Source organism: Strongylocentrotus purpuratus, unplaced genomic scaffold, assembly GCF_000002235.5.
Source record: "Strongylocentrotus purpuratus isolate Spur 01 unplaced genomic scaffold, Spur_5.0 spur5_scaffold_21, whole genome shotgun sequence".
NCBI lineage: Eukaryota > Metazoa > Echinodermata > Echinoidea > Camarodonta > Strongylocentrotidae > Strongylocentrotus > Strongylocentrotus purpuratus.
In genome coordinates, this window is record NW_022145607.1 from 35484176 (window position 1) to 35501481 (window position 17306).

At 38.9% G+C, this 17306-nt stretch overlaps 2 protein-coding genes across 6 annotated transcripts in view; both read left to right on the top strand.

The window, feature by feature from the left end:
- The first annotated feature begins 7324 nt into the window (after positions 1 to 7324).
- Positions 7325 to 17306, top strand: part of LOC105442645 (zinc finger protein OZF-like) — a 37307-nt gene continuing 27325 nt past the window's right edge. For all 5 annotated transcript variants that reach the window (XM_030994619.1, XM_030994618.1, XM_030994621.1 and 2 more), the window contains exons 1-5: positions 7325 to 7461; positions 12487 to 12579; positions 14107 to 14214; positions 15092 to 15181; positions 16604 to 16708. In XM_030994619.1, the coding sequence (XP_030850479.1) occupies positions 12492 to 12579; positions 14107 to 14214; positions 15092 to 15181; positions 16604 to 16708 (391 nt within the window). In that variant the 5' untranslated portion in view covers positions 7325 to 7461; positions 12487 to 12491. The remainder of the gene's footprint in view (positions 7462 to 12486; positions 12580 to 14106; positions 14215 to 15091; positions 15182 to 16603; positions 16709 to 17306) is intronic.
- LOC115928047 lies at positions 9546 to 11362 on the top strand. The gene is made up of 2 exons (XM_030994622.1): positions 9546 to 10270; positions 10430 to 11362. The coding sequence occupies exons 1-2, from the start codon at positions 10118 to 10120 to the stop codon at positions 10736 to 10738; spliced, it is 462 nt and encodes a 153-aa protein (XP_030850482.1). The 5' UTR covers positions 9546 to 10117; the 3' UTR covers positions 10739 to 11362.

Consider the following 17306-nt stretch of genomic DNA (forward strand, 5'->3'; position numbering starts at 1 on the left):
AGTGATTTTGATTTCGACACTTTAATACTAGAACTTGACCTTCTGTTCGATAGGGATGTAATTACTTTCTTTTCCTCCCTAGAGTTGGACAACGGACAAGACAATATACACCCACATTTAACAGCATGCAGTGGAGAGAAGACCCATCTGTGTTTACATTTCAGTAAGACATTTACAGATGAGAACACTCTTATACTACATCAGAAAACACACCAGGTCGACAATGAGCGTACTAGCCACCTTAGAACACAAACTGGAGAGAAAACTTTCAAATGTTCCCAGTGTGATAAGGGTTTTTCTCACGGAAGTAACCTTATAAGAAATTTAAGAACACACAGTGGAGAAAAGCCTTATCAATGCTCCTATTGTGAAAAGGGTTTTTCTGAAAGAAGTACGTTGTGCACTTAATTTTCCCACCAACAAGTTGTGAATCGGAGAGGGGGCAAAGGGCCCTTATTGCCTCCCCCCGCCACGGCTAAAAAAAGAGAGAAGGAAGGAAGGAAAAAAGGAAAGAGGAGAGCAAAAAGGGAACAAAACAGAGGAAGACCCCCCCCCCCCAGACAACGTGTGGATCGGGGTGGGGGCCGAAAAGCCCTTGCCTCCCCTACCCCCCTCCCCCATACCCCCCAGCAAACCTCAAAGCGAGAGAGGGAAGGGAAGGGAAAGAGGAGAAAAGGGGGAAAAAAGAGAAAGGCAGGGGAGATCAGTTGCGATTTTTCCCGCAAACAAAGTGTAGATCGGGGGGGGGGGGGGCACTGGCGTACTGATAGGGGAGGGGGGACTTGGGGGAAATAAAATTCGAACGTGGTTGATGTTTAATTCCATAACGGTGATTTACAAATAATGCTGGAATGACACAATTTCCGAGATTTTTTCTCTCTTTTTAGTAAATTTTAATTTTTTATGCGTTTGTTGGAAAATGACAAATTCCTAAATATGCAGTCAGGCAAGAAATATGCTTTTTTGAGTTGCCTACATGTCAGGACCCGCGAAACGGTGGGGATCGGAAGCCTCGAGCTGCCTCCCCCCAACTTTTGTTGAAAAAGTATATTAAAGAGAAATAGAAAGAAAGAGAGCATGAAAGAAAGAATATATAGTGTTAACTGGCAGTGTCACACAAAAATGAGGTATCAAACTATGCTCATCTGACCGTGATTTAATGCCTAAAACCCCTCAGCTTCCGGGGGCTCTGCCCTTTAGATTCCACCTAGGGCCCTTATGCGGACCCCTGGATGCTCATCTGACGGTAATTTAATGCCTAAAACCCCTGAGCTTCTGGGGGCTCCGCCCGCTGGACCCACGCCATATTGTGTCCTGCCAGTGTCACAAAATAATAAGGTATAACAAAATGCTCATCTGACCGTAATTAGATGCCTAAAACCCCTGAGCTTCCGGGGTGGAAAAGGTGTCAAAATATGCTCATCTGACCGCAGGGGCGTAGGCAGGGGTGGGGGGGGGGGACGGTGGGGGCGATGAGGGCGGTTCCCCCAGAACGCCGGCCAAAAAAAAAAAAAAAAAAAAGAGGAGAAAAAAGGAAGCTAGAGGACGTAGGAAAAAAAAGGAGCAGACAAAGAACATTTTTGAAATTCAGACAATAGTATTACGAATCGTCTTCTTTCTCTATATTAATTTAATAAAACCTCAAAGCTTAACAGTCGAGAACGGTACAATGATCGTCTTCTCTCTCTAATGTTTTAGGTATTTAACTACGGTCAGATTAGCACCCAGGGGACCGCCTTAGGGCCCTTAGTGGGGTCCGGGGGCAGAGCCCCCGTAAGCTCTGGGGTTTTAGGCATTTAATTACGGTGAGATGAGCATACATTGATACCTCATTTGTGACATTGGCAGGTCACATATTTTTTCTCTCTTTCTTTCTTTTTCTCTGTAACAAAGTTTTTCAAAAAGTGAGGGGGGGGGGGGGGGGGGGTTCGAGCCCTCGAGCACAGCCGTTCTGCAGGCCCTGACATGAAAGCTTCTAAATAAGCATATTTTTCGCCCGACTGTAAATTTGGGAATTTTTAATTTTCCAACAAACGCATAAAAGGTATGACTTACAAACAAATTGAGAAAAAATACCGGAAAATCATGTCATTTTAGCAACATTTTGTAAATTACTGGTATCGAATAAGAAATAACCCCCCCCCCCCCGTCCCCCGGCCCCCATCCGTACGCCAGCGTCCAGCTAGAGGCTCAAGTCTAGTCACCCCTATAACAAAAACACACACGCTCAGTTTCCATCCTCTCACAATATTTCCACGATATGCGCGTATCGCTATTATAATAACCTCCATTGACAAATATAGGTGGCATGCGGAATGTTTAGGAAATTTAATTCCTGTTAACTTTCCTTTTCTTTGAATGGAATTGTATATGTGATTTAATAGGTTGTTATTATTCTTTTGCATGGGTTAAACATACAAACTTTCATTACTCCCTAACTGCTTTTCATTTCTTTTTTTTTGGAGGGGGGGGGGGCGTTTTGCCCCCCCCCCCGCCCCCGCACTTTTTTGGTTGGGGGCGAGTGCCCCCCCCCCACACACACACTTCCGGCGCCTATGCAGGCTAGACTTATTTGTTTTATTTGAGAATTCTATCGTTTCCAAAGCAGTCCGAACATTTTCTCCAATAAATTTCACGTAAAAAAACGTAAAAAAACTGTTCGTTACAGGATTTATTTTTCGAGGGATGGGCTGAGGTATATAATGTAAATGATGCCAATACTGCATATAAACATTTTAGTTACAAATTGCAATATTATTATGAAAAGAATATTCCTTTAGGCAAAATGAGTTATAAGCGAAATAAACCCCGGAATCCTTGGATAACGAAAGGTTTATTGAAATCAATACAAACACGCAATCGCCTCTACAAATTACATTTACGCAATCCAACTGACACTAACCTAAACACATATAACATTTATCGAAACAAATTAACAAAACTAATCTGTACATCCCGTAGATTGCATTTTTCTAATAGAATAAAAAGGGCCAGTTCAAACACTACTGCAACTTGGAAAATTATCAAAGAGGTTATGGGAAAAAAAAAACGAATCCCCCACCCACGGATAATATCACATTAAATGGCACTAAAATACATGATCCTAGTCTTCATGCAAATTCATTTAACTCATTTTTTACGAATATTTATAGGCCCTGAACTCGCCGGCAAAATTAATAGAACTCACGCTCACTTTAAAGACTATCTTTCCAATCAAAACCAAGAGTCTCTCTTTTTAAATCCGACAAATCCTAGCGAAATTATTAACATTACCCAACAACTCAAAATCTCACGGTTTTGATAAAATAAGTATGTTTCTCCTAAAAGAAATAATGTATCCACTTGCAAAGCCTTTAACTCACATATTTAATCACTCGTTATCGCAAGGTGTTTTCCCTGATCTATTAAAAATAGCTAAAGTCAACCCCATTCTCAAAAAAGATGATCCTCACGAAATTAGTAACTATCGTCCAATTTCCCTACTTCCAAGTAATATCCAAAGTCTTAGAAAAAAATGGTTCATAATAGGCTACACAAATTTATCACTAAACACAAAATACTCAATTCAAATCAATATGGCTTCAGAAAAAATTACTCAACTGACTTAGCATTAATTCAAATTTATGACAAAATTACAAGTGCCATATAACAAAGAGCATGTTATAGGTATATTCTGTGACTTGAGTAAAGCATTCGATACGCTCAATCACGCTATTCTACTCTCCAAACTCAGTCATTATGGAATTCGGGGTCAGCCACTCTTATGGTTTAAAGATTATTTAACAAACAGAAGACAATATGTTACATTTAATAGTTATGATTCTGATCCTCTTTTAATTCAATGCGGTGTTCCTCAAGGCTCCATCTTAGGTCCACTGTTATTTCTTCTTCATGTAAATGATATTATCAATACTTCCCCCCTTCTTTCTTTTATCTTATTTGCCGATGATACAAACATCTTTTATTCCCATAAAGACCTTAATTCGTTAAACAATACTTTGAATTATGAAATTAACAAAGTATCAGATTGGTTTAAATCCAATAAACTTTCACTTAATACAAAAAAGACTCATTTCATGTATTTTAAACATCATTCTCATAATACAGAAACACCTATATATATTAAAATCGATGGTATGCTACTAGAGAAGAAAACTAAGTCCAAGTTTTTGGGAGTTCTTATAGATGAAACCTTGACTTGGAATGATCATTTACACCAAGTTACATTTAATGTGCATTTCCAAAAGTATTGGAGTAATCTCCAAGCTAAAGTTTCTTCTACCCCATGCAACCTTATTCCTACTATAATATAATTCGCTAGTTCTCCCGTATATAACATATTGTAATAGTGTATGGGCAAATTGTGGTTCGACAAAAATTAATTATATTTTCAAACTGCAAAAGAAAGCCATACGTATTTGTACAGCCTGGGGTTCGCATTTCTTAGCTCACACTGATCCTTTATTCTATAAACTTAAAACACTAAAAAATTTCGATCTGAACACCCGGCCCCCCCCCCACTCAGTGTTATTTAGGGTACGCATATGCTCGTACCCTCTTTTTGAAAGCACCCCCTATCTGAGGACTGCCAACATTTCCGAACCCCCCTTTCGCGGGCTTTTCGCGAGCTTTTCCTGCCTTGGAGACCCCCCTAAATCAGGAAAAATGCTCAATGTACCCCCCTAAATTCGGAATAATTTCTCATGAGTCCAAAGAGATGAGAGAAAAAAAGAAAAACACCCCCTTTTTAAAGAAATCTCCCGGTGAAAATTCAAATAGACCCCTTTTTTTACAATTCTCGGGCCGGACTTTGTCGCACGAAAAGTACCCCTTTACCGGACATTTTGGCAACACGCATGCGGTCATTCCGACCTCTGAGTGGGGGGGGGGGGGGGGGGCGGGTCTGAACACTACTCAAGTAGCAGTTATGTTTAAATACATTAATAATCTGCTTCCACCATCCTTTGATAACATGTTTAGGTTTAATAGTTCCGTTCATGCATACTCTACTCGCATATTATATCTGGAAACTTCCATCTTACAAACCCCAAATTATCAATAACTCACAAATCTGTTAGACATTCTGGCCCGGACATTTGGAATAATTTTCCCGACAACATAAAGTCTTGTTCAACCATCTACTCCTTAAAAGCTACACTTAAACAACAAATAATACAATCGTATGCTCCTCTCTCTTTAAATTAGTATATAACAAAACCGTGACTTATTTTATTCTTTATCATGCAACGTACTGCTCACTGCATGCACCTGCACTTGCACCGCACCCACTTGATCACTCAGTTTTCCGAAGAGAGTTATGTCGCCAATTCTTTTTATGAGGCCGCCATCCATCTTCAGCCTAACCGCTCACGATGGTGGTCTCCTGCGTTCTAAATTACCTCTCTAATTTATTGAAAATATTTCATATTTCTTATCTCATTGAATGCTTCGTACACTGTTTATCGAATGATATAATTGTAGGCCTACATGATTTTTTTATTTAATTGCTTTTGTAAACATTTTATTCATTGTATTTGTGATTGGTCGAAATTTTGTACTTTGACTTTGAATTTGTATATTTTTGAACGCAGAAATAAAATCAATCAAACAAACAAACTTATTAATGGTCGGCAAAACCTTTTTCAGTCTTAAAGAGATGCATGTAGCAATAAGTTTGTAATCTGTTTTTATAACTGTAATCTTGACATTTCATTATGTAACCCAAGATGTATGGACAAATTTGAGCACTATTTTTTTTTTTGGGGGGGGGGGGGGGGCACGTGCCCCCTGTGCCCCCTAGATCCTTTTTCAGGGCATACAAGGTTTTCGAAAGTCCGAGTTACGCAGTTTGTTGGTATATTTGAACAGCCTTCAAAGTTGAAAACGCATTTTGGCCATAGATCTAATTAATATTGCGGATATAAGCCTTCCGATATGCCAGTTTGAGTCCTATTCAATCTGAAACAATAAGACCCAGACAAAAAGGTTTCTTCATGTAATCTGTATGAGAGTAAAAAGTTAGACCTCATTTTTAAATTGGTGTAGGCCATTAATTATTTAAAATGTCATATGATAGACTAGTTTTACCAGCCTAGCTTCAAAGTTCAATATGCATTTTGGCCACAATAATCTGTAATGCGCGGAGTTGTACAGATGCTGGCGGGTTAAAGCCGGGGTTGAAGCTCTAAATTCAATCTGAAACAATAAGACCCAGACAAAAGGTTTCGGCATGTAATCTATATGAGAGGAAAGAGTAAGATCTCAGCTTTAAATTGGTGTAGCCCATTATTTATTTAAAATGTCATACGATAGTTTTAACAGCCTTCAGCAAAGTTGGAAACGCATTTTGGCCATTATTTTCTGTATAGTGCAAATAAGCCTTCCGATATGCCAGTTTGAGCCACATTCAATCTGAAACAATAAGACCCAGCCAAAAAAATTCGGTGACCTAGATCTATATGAGAGCAAAGCGTAAGATATCAGCTTTAAATTGGTGTAGACTACTAGTAGGGTGTCTGATCGCGCACCCGATGTTGTGTGCTAAAATCTTTCCCATAGAGATTGCACACATCCCTATGTGGTCTACATGCATTGCGCGACCAAGCAAAATTGGTCAATGGTTTTATGAAAAATTTGAAATTCAAACCTTTATAACAAATGATCCTGAAGGTGAAACTCAATAAATGTGGTGTCATATGAAAGAGCAGGTTTTTCTCCATATTCCCCATAGGGGGCCACCCCCGGAATTCTAAAAATATCTTGCTCAAAACAGCGATTTAAACATCGTTTCCATGGTAACTCGGAGATTTACCAATTTCACGAACTGCTCCCCCGAGGGATAAGTTGGGCCAGCTGTAAAGAATATATCCATGCACTTATTTTTTCTCTAGTCCCAAGGGATCATTTGTTACAACAGTTTGAAAATACCCTTGCTCCACACTTTGCATATCGTGCTGTGCATTAGCTGTGCAGCTTTTGAGCAGAAATTATAACTCTGCGTGAACCACTTTTCTGTCCATTCTGACCAAAATGCTATGAATATTGCACAATTTTTGAGGGGCTGTATCTTTTGATAGAAACATCGGTGAGTCTTGAAATTTGAAAGGTATTATTCTGATTACATTTGTTATTCCAATATCAAACAAAAATGGTGAAAAACGATCCCAAATTGAAAATTGAAAAATCGTTCAGACACCCTACTACTAGCCATTTATATTTCAATGTTAGGTGGCCGTTACCGTCAGCCGCGCGCGCGCGACGTGCACAGTTTTTTCTTTTCCTATTCGATATTGCATCAGGCCGCCTAGGCCAGCTCATAATTATCGGTGGCTAGCGCTATAGCCTCCTCGATCAGTTTCATTGAGCAAGCGGATTCAACTTCAAGTAGCGTTTTAGGATGCCCGTATTTCCTTTATTAACATAAATGCCCAGAAGCCAGAGGTGACTCAGCTGAGAGAGCAGGTAAGTGCAAAATAAACGTACTGTATTCAGCCTCAGTGGCATTAAGTAGAGTTTCTACTCCTGGAAAGGTCCAAGATTGAGCTGCAGCCACAGCTCAGCTCAGCCAACTTCTTTAGAAGATTTTGCTTCAGCTTCAGTCCCGCTTGCTCAACATCACGTTGGAGCTGGACCGGAGAAGCTAGAAGGGCCTGAGCTGAGCTACATGTAGGCCTAGACCGAATTGGGTTCAGACAGAGGCGTATGTGCTCAGCTTATACTGACCATTGACGATCTGGCCAAGGGAATCGAAGAGAAAGGGCAGACTGATGGTCTACTGGACTTCTTCTTTGGATTAAGTTTACCTCCTTCACCATGTTCACAGTACGGTAGACCCTAGTTCATTAGTTGAAGAATCTGATGATGTGTGTGTGTGGTGCAATGTAGACCGAAAGCTTCAGTCTCTGAATCTGATATCGACGGTTGTTCCGCTGAGATTGCATCTGGCTCCTCTGACCGCCTCTATATACATAGACTGAAGTACGGCCTAGATCTATAGCTGAGTGGAACAAATGGTTCGGTTCGGCCGGACCGCGATGAATGAGATATGCAACAAGATTTTCACTCTTTACATCCTCATAGTCATAGACCTAAATGCACTTTGCAATATTACGATAGGATTATTAAAATATAAAAAAATAAACAAATATGGCTTTGACTTACGATAGCTTGCTAATTTATATCCTAAATTAATGATTAATCTGAGAAAGTCTCGTAGTCGACATGATTTGTTGTCATCCATCTTGGTTTTAGTTGATGAATATTCATTTTTTCTTTTCGAACGTCCAATAGCTACGTACGAGTCAACCCAGTGATATATGCATATTCATAAACCCAATACGAAACGAGTGCTCTGATTGGCCATTTGCTATGTTTTGGTACGTTGACCCGGAAATATATCGGCCGGGTCAGGTCGTAGATTACTAGTTTGAACGGATGAACGATACGTTTCACGGTTCGGAGAAAAAAATTGGATAAGTCCGTAAATTTCGCATTTGTATAATAGGTCATCTAAAAATATTTAGTGTAAATAGGAGAACAATATACCTATTTTATATCTGATTTATAAATCAGAAAATTAGATCTCAATGGTGAAAATCGGGGAAGAAAGTTTCTGTCACAAAGTGGTATGAATAGTTGGCCAGATTACCTCCTCGGTGCGAGACCTCTGAAGTACCGTCTGTATATTGGAAATGTCAACAAATGTCAGTTTTATTAAAGAAATGACCCATATCAGATGGTTATTTCTCTAGGTGCAATGCTATTAACGTGGTGCAAGAAAAAGTTCCTGGACTTCAGCAAAGCCTTTGACAAGGTCTCCCGCAGATTGCTCCTACACAAGCTGGAGCACTAGTAATAGTCACACATAGGTGCATTGCTAGATCTATATCCTGGCTGTGTATTAAAAGCTGTGCTATTGAATTTCAAACATTTCAAACACCACTCACAAAACTCAGCTGATTTCACTAAAAATCGGTACTTTAGTGACAATTGATAAGTAAAATACAATTTTTTCAACTTTCCGATGTTAGAAAGAATAATTTAAAAGTTGAAATTGTGAGTCCACTGTCAAACTTGCCGATCAGCCGCATCGGAATGATTGTGTGCATCTGTGTGTTTAATATGAGTGTATTGACTATTCATGTGTTCAAATGCTGCCTATATTAACACGTAGTGCAGTGCTAGAGGTCAACCGTCAATACGCATTAGCATTGACTCTCTATGCTTGGCTGGAGTGGTATTATAGTATGGTGTATGTCACTATGTGGTACAACTCTACTTTGCACGAAGAACTTGCGCATTGAGCGCTGTACAGTGATTTTATGTGCTCTCATTGGCCGATCTGCCCGAGTGGCTTCGAATTTAAGTTCAATGGCAAAGTCAATACGTAATATTATGTCACACAGGCCTTAAATTTCAATATTTTTAGGGCAAGGCCACTTTTCTGTAGGGCACATTCCTATATTACAGCACAAATAGGAAGAATTGGAAAGGGCACAAAAAATCTCCAAGGCCAATGAGAGGGGTATTGAGGCCAATCAAAGGGGCATCCAAGGCCATGACCTTGGTAGCCTTGGATTAATTTAAGCCCTGGTCACACCACAGAGATTTTGACACGTCCTGCTTTAAACAAGTGACGCAATTCACACATAACTGACGCACACACGGCATTGCATATAAAATAGAAAAATCAAGGAACGTCTCAGGAAAAATTCCAGTTTGTATCTTAAATATGACGAAAATAGTTAAGTAAACCTAAAATTAAGTGACATACTTAAGTGAAATACTTAATTGAAAAAATCATAACAAATAGAGGGTTTGACTGAAATATCATAATTTTGGTATACCGTTAAAAAACCCCGGTAAATTGCAAGGTTGCTCCTCGCACAAATATCGTATAGCATTGAGTGGATGGAGAACAGCGATAGCCAATCTGAAGGGCCCGTGTCGGCTAGGCTAGGCGCCAACTTACGAATATGAGGCTGAGATCGGATGAACGATCTGTGCATAAGCTAATTGTAAGCTAAAGTTCTATGTGCTTTGGGTCAAGGACTTCCTTAGTCAATGAACTCAACAAGTTCTGGTAGACAGCCAAGTCAGCCCATAGGCCCATAGGCAGATGCAAGGCAGCGTCCTGGGACCACTTCTCTTCCTGGCGCACATTAACGATCTCCCAGAGTGCGTTAAGAGCTCCACAGCAAGACTATTTGCTGATGGCTGTGCGGTCTACAAGAGAATCACATCACCTCAGGATGCTGCACTACTTCAGGACGACTAAGATGCCTTGCAGAAGTGGGAAAGAAAGTGGCTAATGGAGTTCCATCCTTCCAAGTGCCAAGTTGTCTGTATAACAAGTGCAAACCTACTTCTTCAACTTACTCCATCCATGGATTAATCCTTGATGAAGTTCACTCTGCCAAGAGTGTTGAAGGACAAAAAGCTGTCCTTCAACATACATGTTGACATCACCACCAAGAAGGCTAACTCCATTCAAGCTCTTCTCCAACCCAACTTCAACAACTGTAGCCGCAAGATTAAAGAGGCAACAAACAAGACCTATGTGAGACCAATGGTGGAGTGTGCAACAACTGCAGACCGCAGATCAAGCGTAACAGCCTTACTGAAGGATCTACAATGGCCAACTCTCCAGAGTAGGCGCTGTCAGAGTCGACTTGCTATGTATGCTTTACAGAATCCGCTGGGACCTGGTAGATATCAAGTGGAAACAACATCTCACTGAATCTAAGTCCATCACAAGAGGTCATGGCTCACGTTTCTGGACTCTGTACTGCAGCTCCCAAGTGTACTTTTCCTCCTTCTTTCACCGCACCAGCAAAGAATGGAACTCTCTGAAGAAAGACCCAACAAAGGCTCACACGATGCCTTCAAAGTGGCATTGAAGGATGGCACCGTCTTGCATGCAGACGAGCTACTTATTAACCTCACATCACTATACAATGTACATACCTGCACCAGAAGTCTTGTCTGCGTACTATTGACTGTGCGCGCATCATTCCACATAGCGTTATCTTCATTTCATGAAGCCTGCACTTTTCAGGAAGAAGAAGAAGAAAGAGTCAGTTTTTGAATGATATCGACGGTTCCGCTGAAATTGCATCTGGCTCCTCTGACCACCTCTTTACATAGACTGAAGAACGTCCTATGGGTACTGTGAGGGGAGAGTGGCCAAACAGAGATGAGTGAGATGCTATGGGGTTTTTCACTTTTCACCAGTTCACGTTTTCATCATATCCAATTTGGCTTCATTACTACACTCGATCCTGTTATCTTTAAAATAGGGAGGCCAATACCCGGGCGTAAGGCTTCTTCGCCTACGATTTGTGCGCTCGTCATCCAAGTCAGATTTTGGCTAGATCTAAACATAGGGTGTCTGAACGATTTTTCAATTTTCCCTTTGTCCCATTATGGTTGGATAATTGGTTTGTCTATTCAGATGATACATTTCAAATTTCAAGACTCACCGATGTCTCTATCAAAAGATACGGTCCACCGAAATCTAGGCAATATTCATCCAATTTTGGTCCAGAATGGGCAAAAAACGTGGTACACGCCGAGTTATAATTTTCGCTCAACAGCTGCATTTATAGGCGATATGTAAAAAGTGGGGGAAGGGTATTTTCAAACTTAAATCGTATGTTATCCCTTGGGGCTAGCAAAAAAATAAGCACATCAATATATTCCTTACGACTTGAACTAATTATCCCTCGGGGGGGGGGGGGGGGTCAATTCTCAAAAGTGTTACCATGGAAACAATGTTAAAATCGCCGTTTTGATCAAGATATTTTTAGAGTTCTGAGACGACCCCCTTTGTAAACATCTAGGTTATCTGAAATCTGTCTCTGGATTTGATGTTTGTTGTGAGTTTTGTAGACAGCAGCCTGCCCAAACTTTCTGTAATAGGTTAGTAGTAGAATCAAATCCTGGATCCGCCCCTGACTTATGGAAGTTACGCTGAGTAACAACGGGTCGGTGGAATGTCGTGTTAACTTAATCCTGGCAAGTTGGTCCGAGTAAGAGGGTGTGGACAACTAATGGTGTAGGTAAGTCAAATATTCATGAGATATGTACTGCTGCAGGGATTAACTTACGCCCACTAGCAAGCCACCGTCTGAACATACATGTAGCCATAGCATGTTAAGAAATAAGCCACTGCTCATTCTCTTTGTATGTGAGAGGTTCATTGCAAGAGGGGTTCAAGAGGACATATTTTTTTTTTTTGGGGGGGGGGGGGGCCCAAATTATGAAAATTTGACCGATGGGGGGGGGGGGGGGGGGGGGGTAAGGTAATCTTTTTTAGGTCATCCATTAGGATTTTAAAAATATTTTTTAAATATTGTTTTTATTTAAAAAAAATCAAAAAAAAAATCAAAACTCAAAAGGGGGGGGGGGGGGGGGGGGTTTCCAGAAAAACATGCACATAAAAAAAACTCAAGCATATAGATAATGATAATTCATATTGTTTCACAGATAACATGGCGACGAAGCATGCGTGTTGGACGTCTGTCTCAAGTACAGATGGAGGAGGGGGAACTCTTCAGTCATCACAGGAACATGATGAAGGTATGGAGTGTTTCAATGATAATTGAGTTCAGTATATATATGTATGCTCTTTCTCATCTTATCTTGAAATAAATGCCCCAGTGGGTGTGATTTCTTTTATTTTTTGTTTGTGTTGCTTTGAGAATGAAGTTTGTTTATATTCATGAAGCATAACGTTAAACATTAAAATTTCAAGGTGTGAAGAGTAGACCTATTGCAAGTCTGAAAAACTTTAAACACCTTAAAAAGGAGCTGGACCTTATAGATGGTACCTTTAGCTAGAACATGAGTTGTGCAAAAACAGGAAATTGAGGTGATCCCTTACACCTTTAGATAAAATAGTTAGGAAGGCTCTCTCTCAAAACAAAAGAAGAATTATAAGGATACAGTAAATAGGCCTACTGTAATTAACGGTGTATTAACCGCACCTTTTTGTGCGGTTTATACACGGTACACCCAAAAAAAAAAAAATTAAAGTTTCGATTTATGCCCCTCCACCTGGCGCAATGCCTGGCAATGTCTCCCAGCTCAGTAATCGGTGTGTTGACTCACCACTCGGAAACTAGAATAACACTCAAATTTGTCTGTCATCTTGGTTTGAAAGTAATCTTTCTGATAGATTTCAATATGTAGTTGATAAAAATAATTCCTCCAATTTTCCTTCTATTACACGGCGTACATGTACCACAAGGTTCTATCCTAGGTCCTCTACTGTTTTTTAAGTCGGCAAAAAAAAAAAGTCTGCAATTTTTTTTTTTCTTATTTTTTTAGGGCGAAAAAGAGGGGTGCGGTTAATACACGAGGGCGGTTTATACAACGTTAATTACGGTATACAGATAATTTAGTCTCTGCACTGATTAAAAAAATAATATTATAGCTTTATTCAATACACTGAACAAAGTATTGTGATTCACGAATGTTAGGCATGTGCAATTGAAAATTTAAAGGGAGATTGCTGGCATTTTCCATGTGCAGAAGGTCATATTTCGCTGACACCAGACTTGACACCAGGCTTGGTGGAAGTACCATTGATGGGTGTACAAGTCTTGCATACAGCAAATCGTAGTTCCATCAAAAAATACCCCTACCCCTAGTCTTTCAGAGAATGTAAAATATGTAAGATAATGGCTTTACCATATAAGGATGGGTGGAATAAGCAGAGCATTACATAAGGCCTGTTGCTGATAAAACTGAAGGTGATTGACAACACTTATTATTGGGTAAATGCCCAAATGGTGTCAAATTCCCCAGTGAGAGCCCACTACAATGCATCTCTTATATACAACGTTCATTCTCTCACCTTACACATCAAATCATGAAGAAGAAAACAAATTAGTAAGATTTATTAAAAACAAGTCGATTCACTAGCTCAGAATCAAGAGTGTGTATTTGCACCAATACAACCTCTAAACAGATGCATAATACATAAATATTCAAAAACACAATTTACATATTCATCAATAACATAAGTATCCACTTCACTCTGTATTTTAGAAATGATAAGTGTAGTGATCAAGAATTTAATGATTTTTATTTTGACATGTACAGGAAACATCAGAATCAAGACGGAGGGAGAATTTGAGAAGGAGGAGACGTGTCTTTCCATTCCAGGTTCAGAAGGATTGAGATATGAGGGTCAGCTTGTAACTCATGACGGTATGCTATAGGTTCTTGAAGGAAAATCAAAAATTGAGAGATGAGGGTCAGCTTGTAACTCATGACGGTATGCTATAGGTTTTTGAAGGAATATCAAACATTGAGATATGAGGGTCAGTTTGTAACTCATGATGGTATGCTATAGGTTCTTGAAGGAAAATCAAACATTCAGATATGAGGGTCAGCTTGTAACTCATGGGGGTATGCTATAGGTTCTTGAAGGAAAATCAGACATTGATAGCAAATTGCTCTGAGAGAAAGCAAAACAATTGGATAATTGGATTGGTGAAAGTTAGAACAACCTCGTAGAAGAAATAAGAAAGTTATGAGTGTTTAAAGTATGATATCACTAAGTCCATGCAAATCTCAAAATTTGGCTATTTGGTTACGAGAGTTTTTCTCTTAAGCTCCTTCTCCTTTGGCGCACTACTAAAAATATATTTTGTATAACATAATATTACAGGTTCTCTAATTTTTTTCTCGAAAGTTGTTTCCAATTTCTTCCAAACTGTCACCAGTCTGCTTCTCAGATTTGTCTACTTTCTTTTAGAGTTGTTTGCTATCAGGGCTGAGTATCACTTTAAAGGAAAATCAAACCTTAAATTGTTTGAGCCAACTAGAAAATGCTTGCAAAATCCAATTAAAAAAAAAGAAAGAAAATATCCATATTATTGATCTAATTGCATACATTGATAGGTGTCCTTCAATGATCTTTTCCCTCTGTTTCATACCATGACATTCATTCTTGGGAGTTATTGGCATATCACCTTTTATTTTGCTATAAAATTCATTCCTCTCTTTATAGCCAATAATAAGTAACCAGATCAAATTTTCCTTCTCAGATGATGTAAAAATATCTTTACTTTGTTCATAACAGGTCTGGTATTCACCATCAAACAAGAAGTTGACACAGACATGTTTGAATCCCTCTCAAGTGCAGAAGGACAAGACCCATCGACTGAACAAGGTATCATGAAGTTATCAAGAGAATTCTTTTGTACAATGGCCTGAAAGTGGTCAACAAAAAATTTAAATAAAAACAAAACAAAACAAATCAAAATGTAAAATTGGAACATGAAAGGAGTATGTAGCCTACTGATGCATGCATAAATGCATAAATGCACTCTGGTGCAATCCTTATTTTAAAGCATTTCAAACAAATTTTGTACCTCATATTATTGAATGGTTTTTGGTGGGAATGAACATTAATCTGTTACTAAATTTGTTAAAACCCCTTGTGGACCTGACACGGAAGTAAATTAGTTAAAGGTAATACAAAGCTTTGGGAATTTTTGAAAATGGCTGGATAGCTATTCTTTAAAATTTTGATATATTTGGATGCCCCTGAGGATGTATTATAAGCACTAGAAAATATAGCCCCTAAACACTTCTGCTTTTGAGAAAAATTGAATATCAAAATTTACCAGTGCTCCCAGTAAATTTTGATAAATTTCAAATAGCGCCTATTACGGCCATCCAATATTAGCTGCCACCATGAAAATCTCAGAATATGCAGTTGTGATATATATTTTCCAAACGGGAATAACTGATCGGTCGATTTTAGTCAAGAAACATTTTTGTTATGCTAAATTAAAATCTTGACCTTGAGAGAGAGCTATGCAGCATAAAGAGTTTATTATTTACAATTTCAATTTCATCACTTTAGACTCGATTTCAACCGCAACAACAATCTCTGAATATTGTAGGATCGCATATGCTTCAAATATTTTCAAGACCCCATACCAAAACTTTGTATTACCTTTAAAGCCCCACTGTCCTACTTGTAGCTACTTGCTCCCTCTATATAGAAAATTCCCCAATCGGTGCCTGTTGGTCCCCCATGATCCTCTTTTTCTTATGTTAGTTGAGAGCTGAGTTAATGAGATAGCCACCTGTCAGTGACCTCGCTGTGTGGTGTAATCCCTTCTTGCCCAATAGTATTGATGGTATTGGCTACTGGGGTATCGTTTCACAAAATTGTCAACAGTACAAGTTCACCGACAACCAATTGAAAAACATGTATGCGTTATAATCAGTCCACACATTTTGATGGGTTGTGTAACAAAGCTCTACTTAGTACAGTTTCGTGAAACCCTGCCCTGTTTTTTGTTTTGAATGAATTCGTAATTCATTGTTGAGGTTGGCTTGTAAAAGACTAAAATTTAAGGCATGATAACTAAGCCTATATTCAGAAGGAAGGAAACAACTTAATAAGTAAATAGCATTTTCTCTATGTTCCAGTTTAATATCTTGAACATCAAGTTGCACCACAAGAATTGACATGGTCTGAAAAAAGTGATGACAAATAGTTCAAAATCCTCCAATAATTAGCAAATGCACAGCTAAAGAATGATGTTGAACATTTCTTCTTGATTTCCTTTTCTTATAGAAATGGTCTATGCCACCATAAAGCAAGAAGACAAAGAAGAGATATTTGAACCTATTACAACTCAAGGTGAAGGAGGAGGAGAAACTGAGCAATCAATTCCTGAAGGTATGATCAACATTCTTTCATTTTAAAGGCAAATCAAATCCTTAAAGGGGAAGTCCATTCTGATATTAATAACAAGAATTAACCCCCCCCCCCCAAAAAAAAGAGAGAAACAAATCAGGGTTAAGTATCCCTTAAAAGGAAAATCAACCTTTAGATTTTAACAGGCTAGACCCAACAGTAATTAAAATACGGCTAGGTGAGCTTTTGTTTTTTGAAACAGGAACTTTGATTGAATGTACATGTACATTATATATACAAAATGTACTAAAATAGGTTTTTGCGGCCAATTTCACACTTTTTTCATTCAAATTCATATTCCGAGCATTTAAATTCGCACTCGCAGCGTTGAATCAGCTTTCAAATTCAAAATCCGTCATTCAAATTCACTGTCCGTGCAATGAAGTATCATATCACTGGATCCAAAATGACACTTGGTTGCTTTATCCTTTCAACTCATCAAATATTGTACAAATATCAAACTTTTCGTGGCATATTCAAAATATATAAATGCACATACCAAGATATGCCTAAGATCAGACAATTTTAAAAGTTTTGTTTATTTGGTGGTGGAATCGGTGTTATGTCTGAGTATTGTAAA

Bases quoted from the DNA above. Each gene is read 5' to 3' on its own strand.
- LOC115928047 (XM_030994622.1), top strand. From the start codon at position 10,118: ATGCAAGGCAGCGTCCTGGGACCACTTCTCTTCCTGGCGCACATTAAC. The intron at 10,271-10,429 runs GACTAAGATGCC...AGAGTGTTGAAG, and splicing joins ATGCTGCACTACTTCAGGAC to GACAAAAAGCTGTCCTTCAA.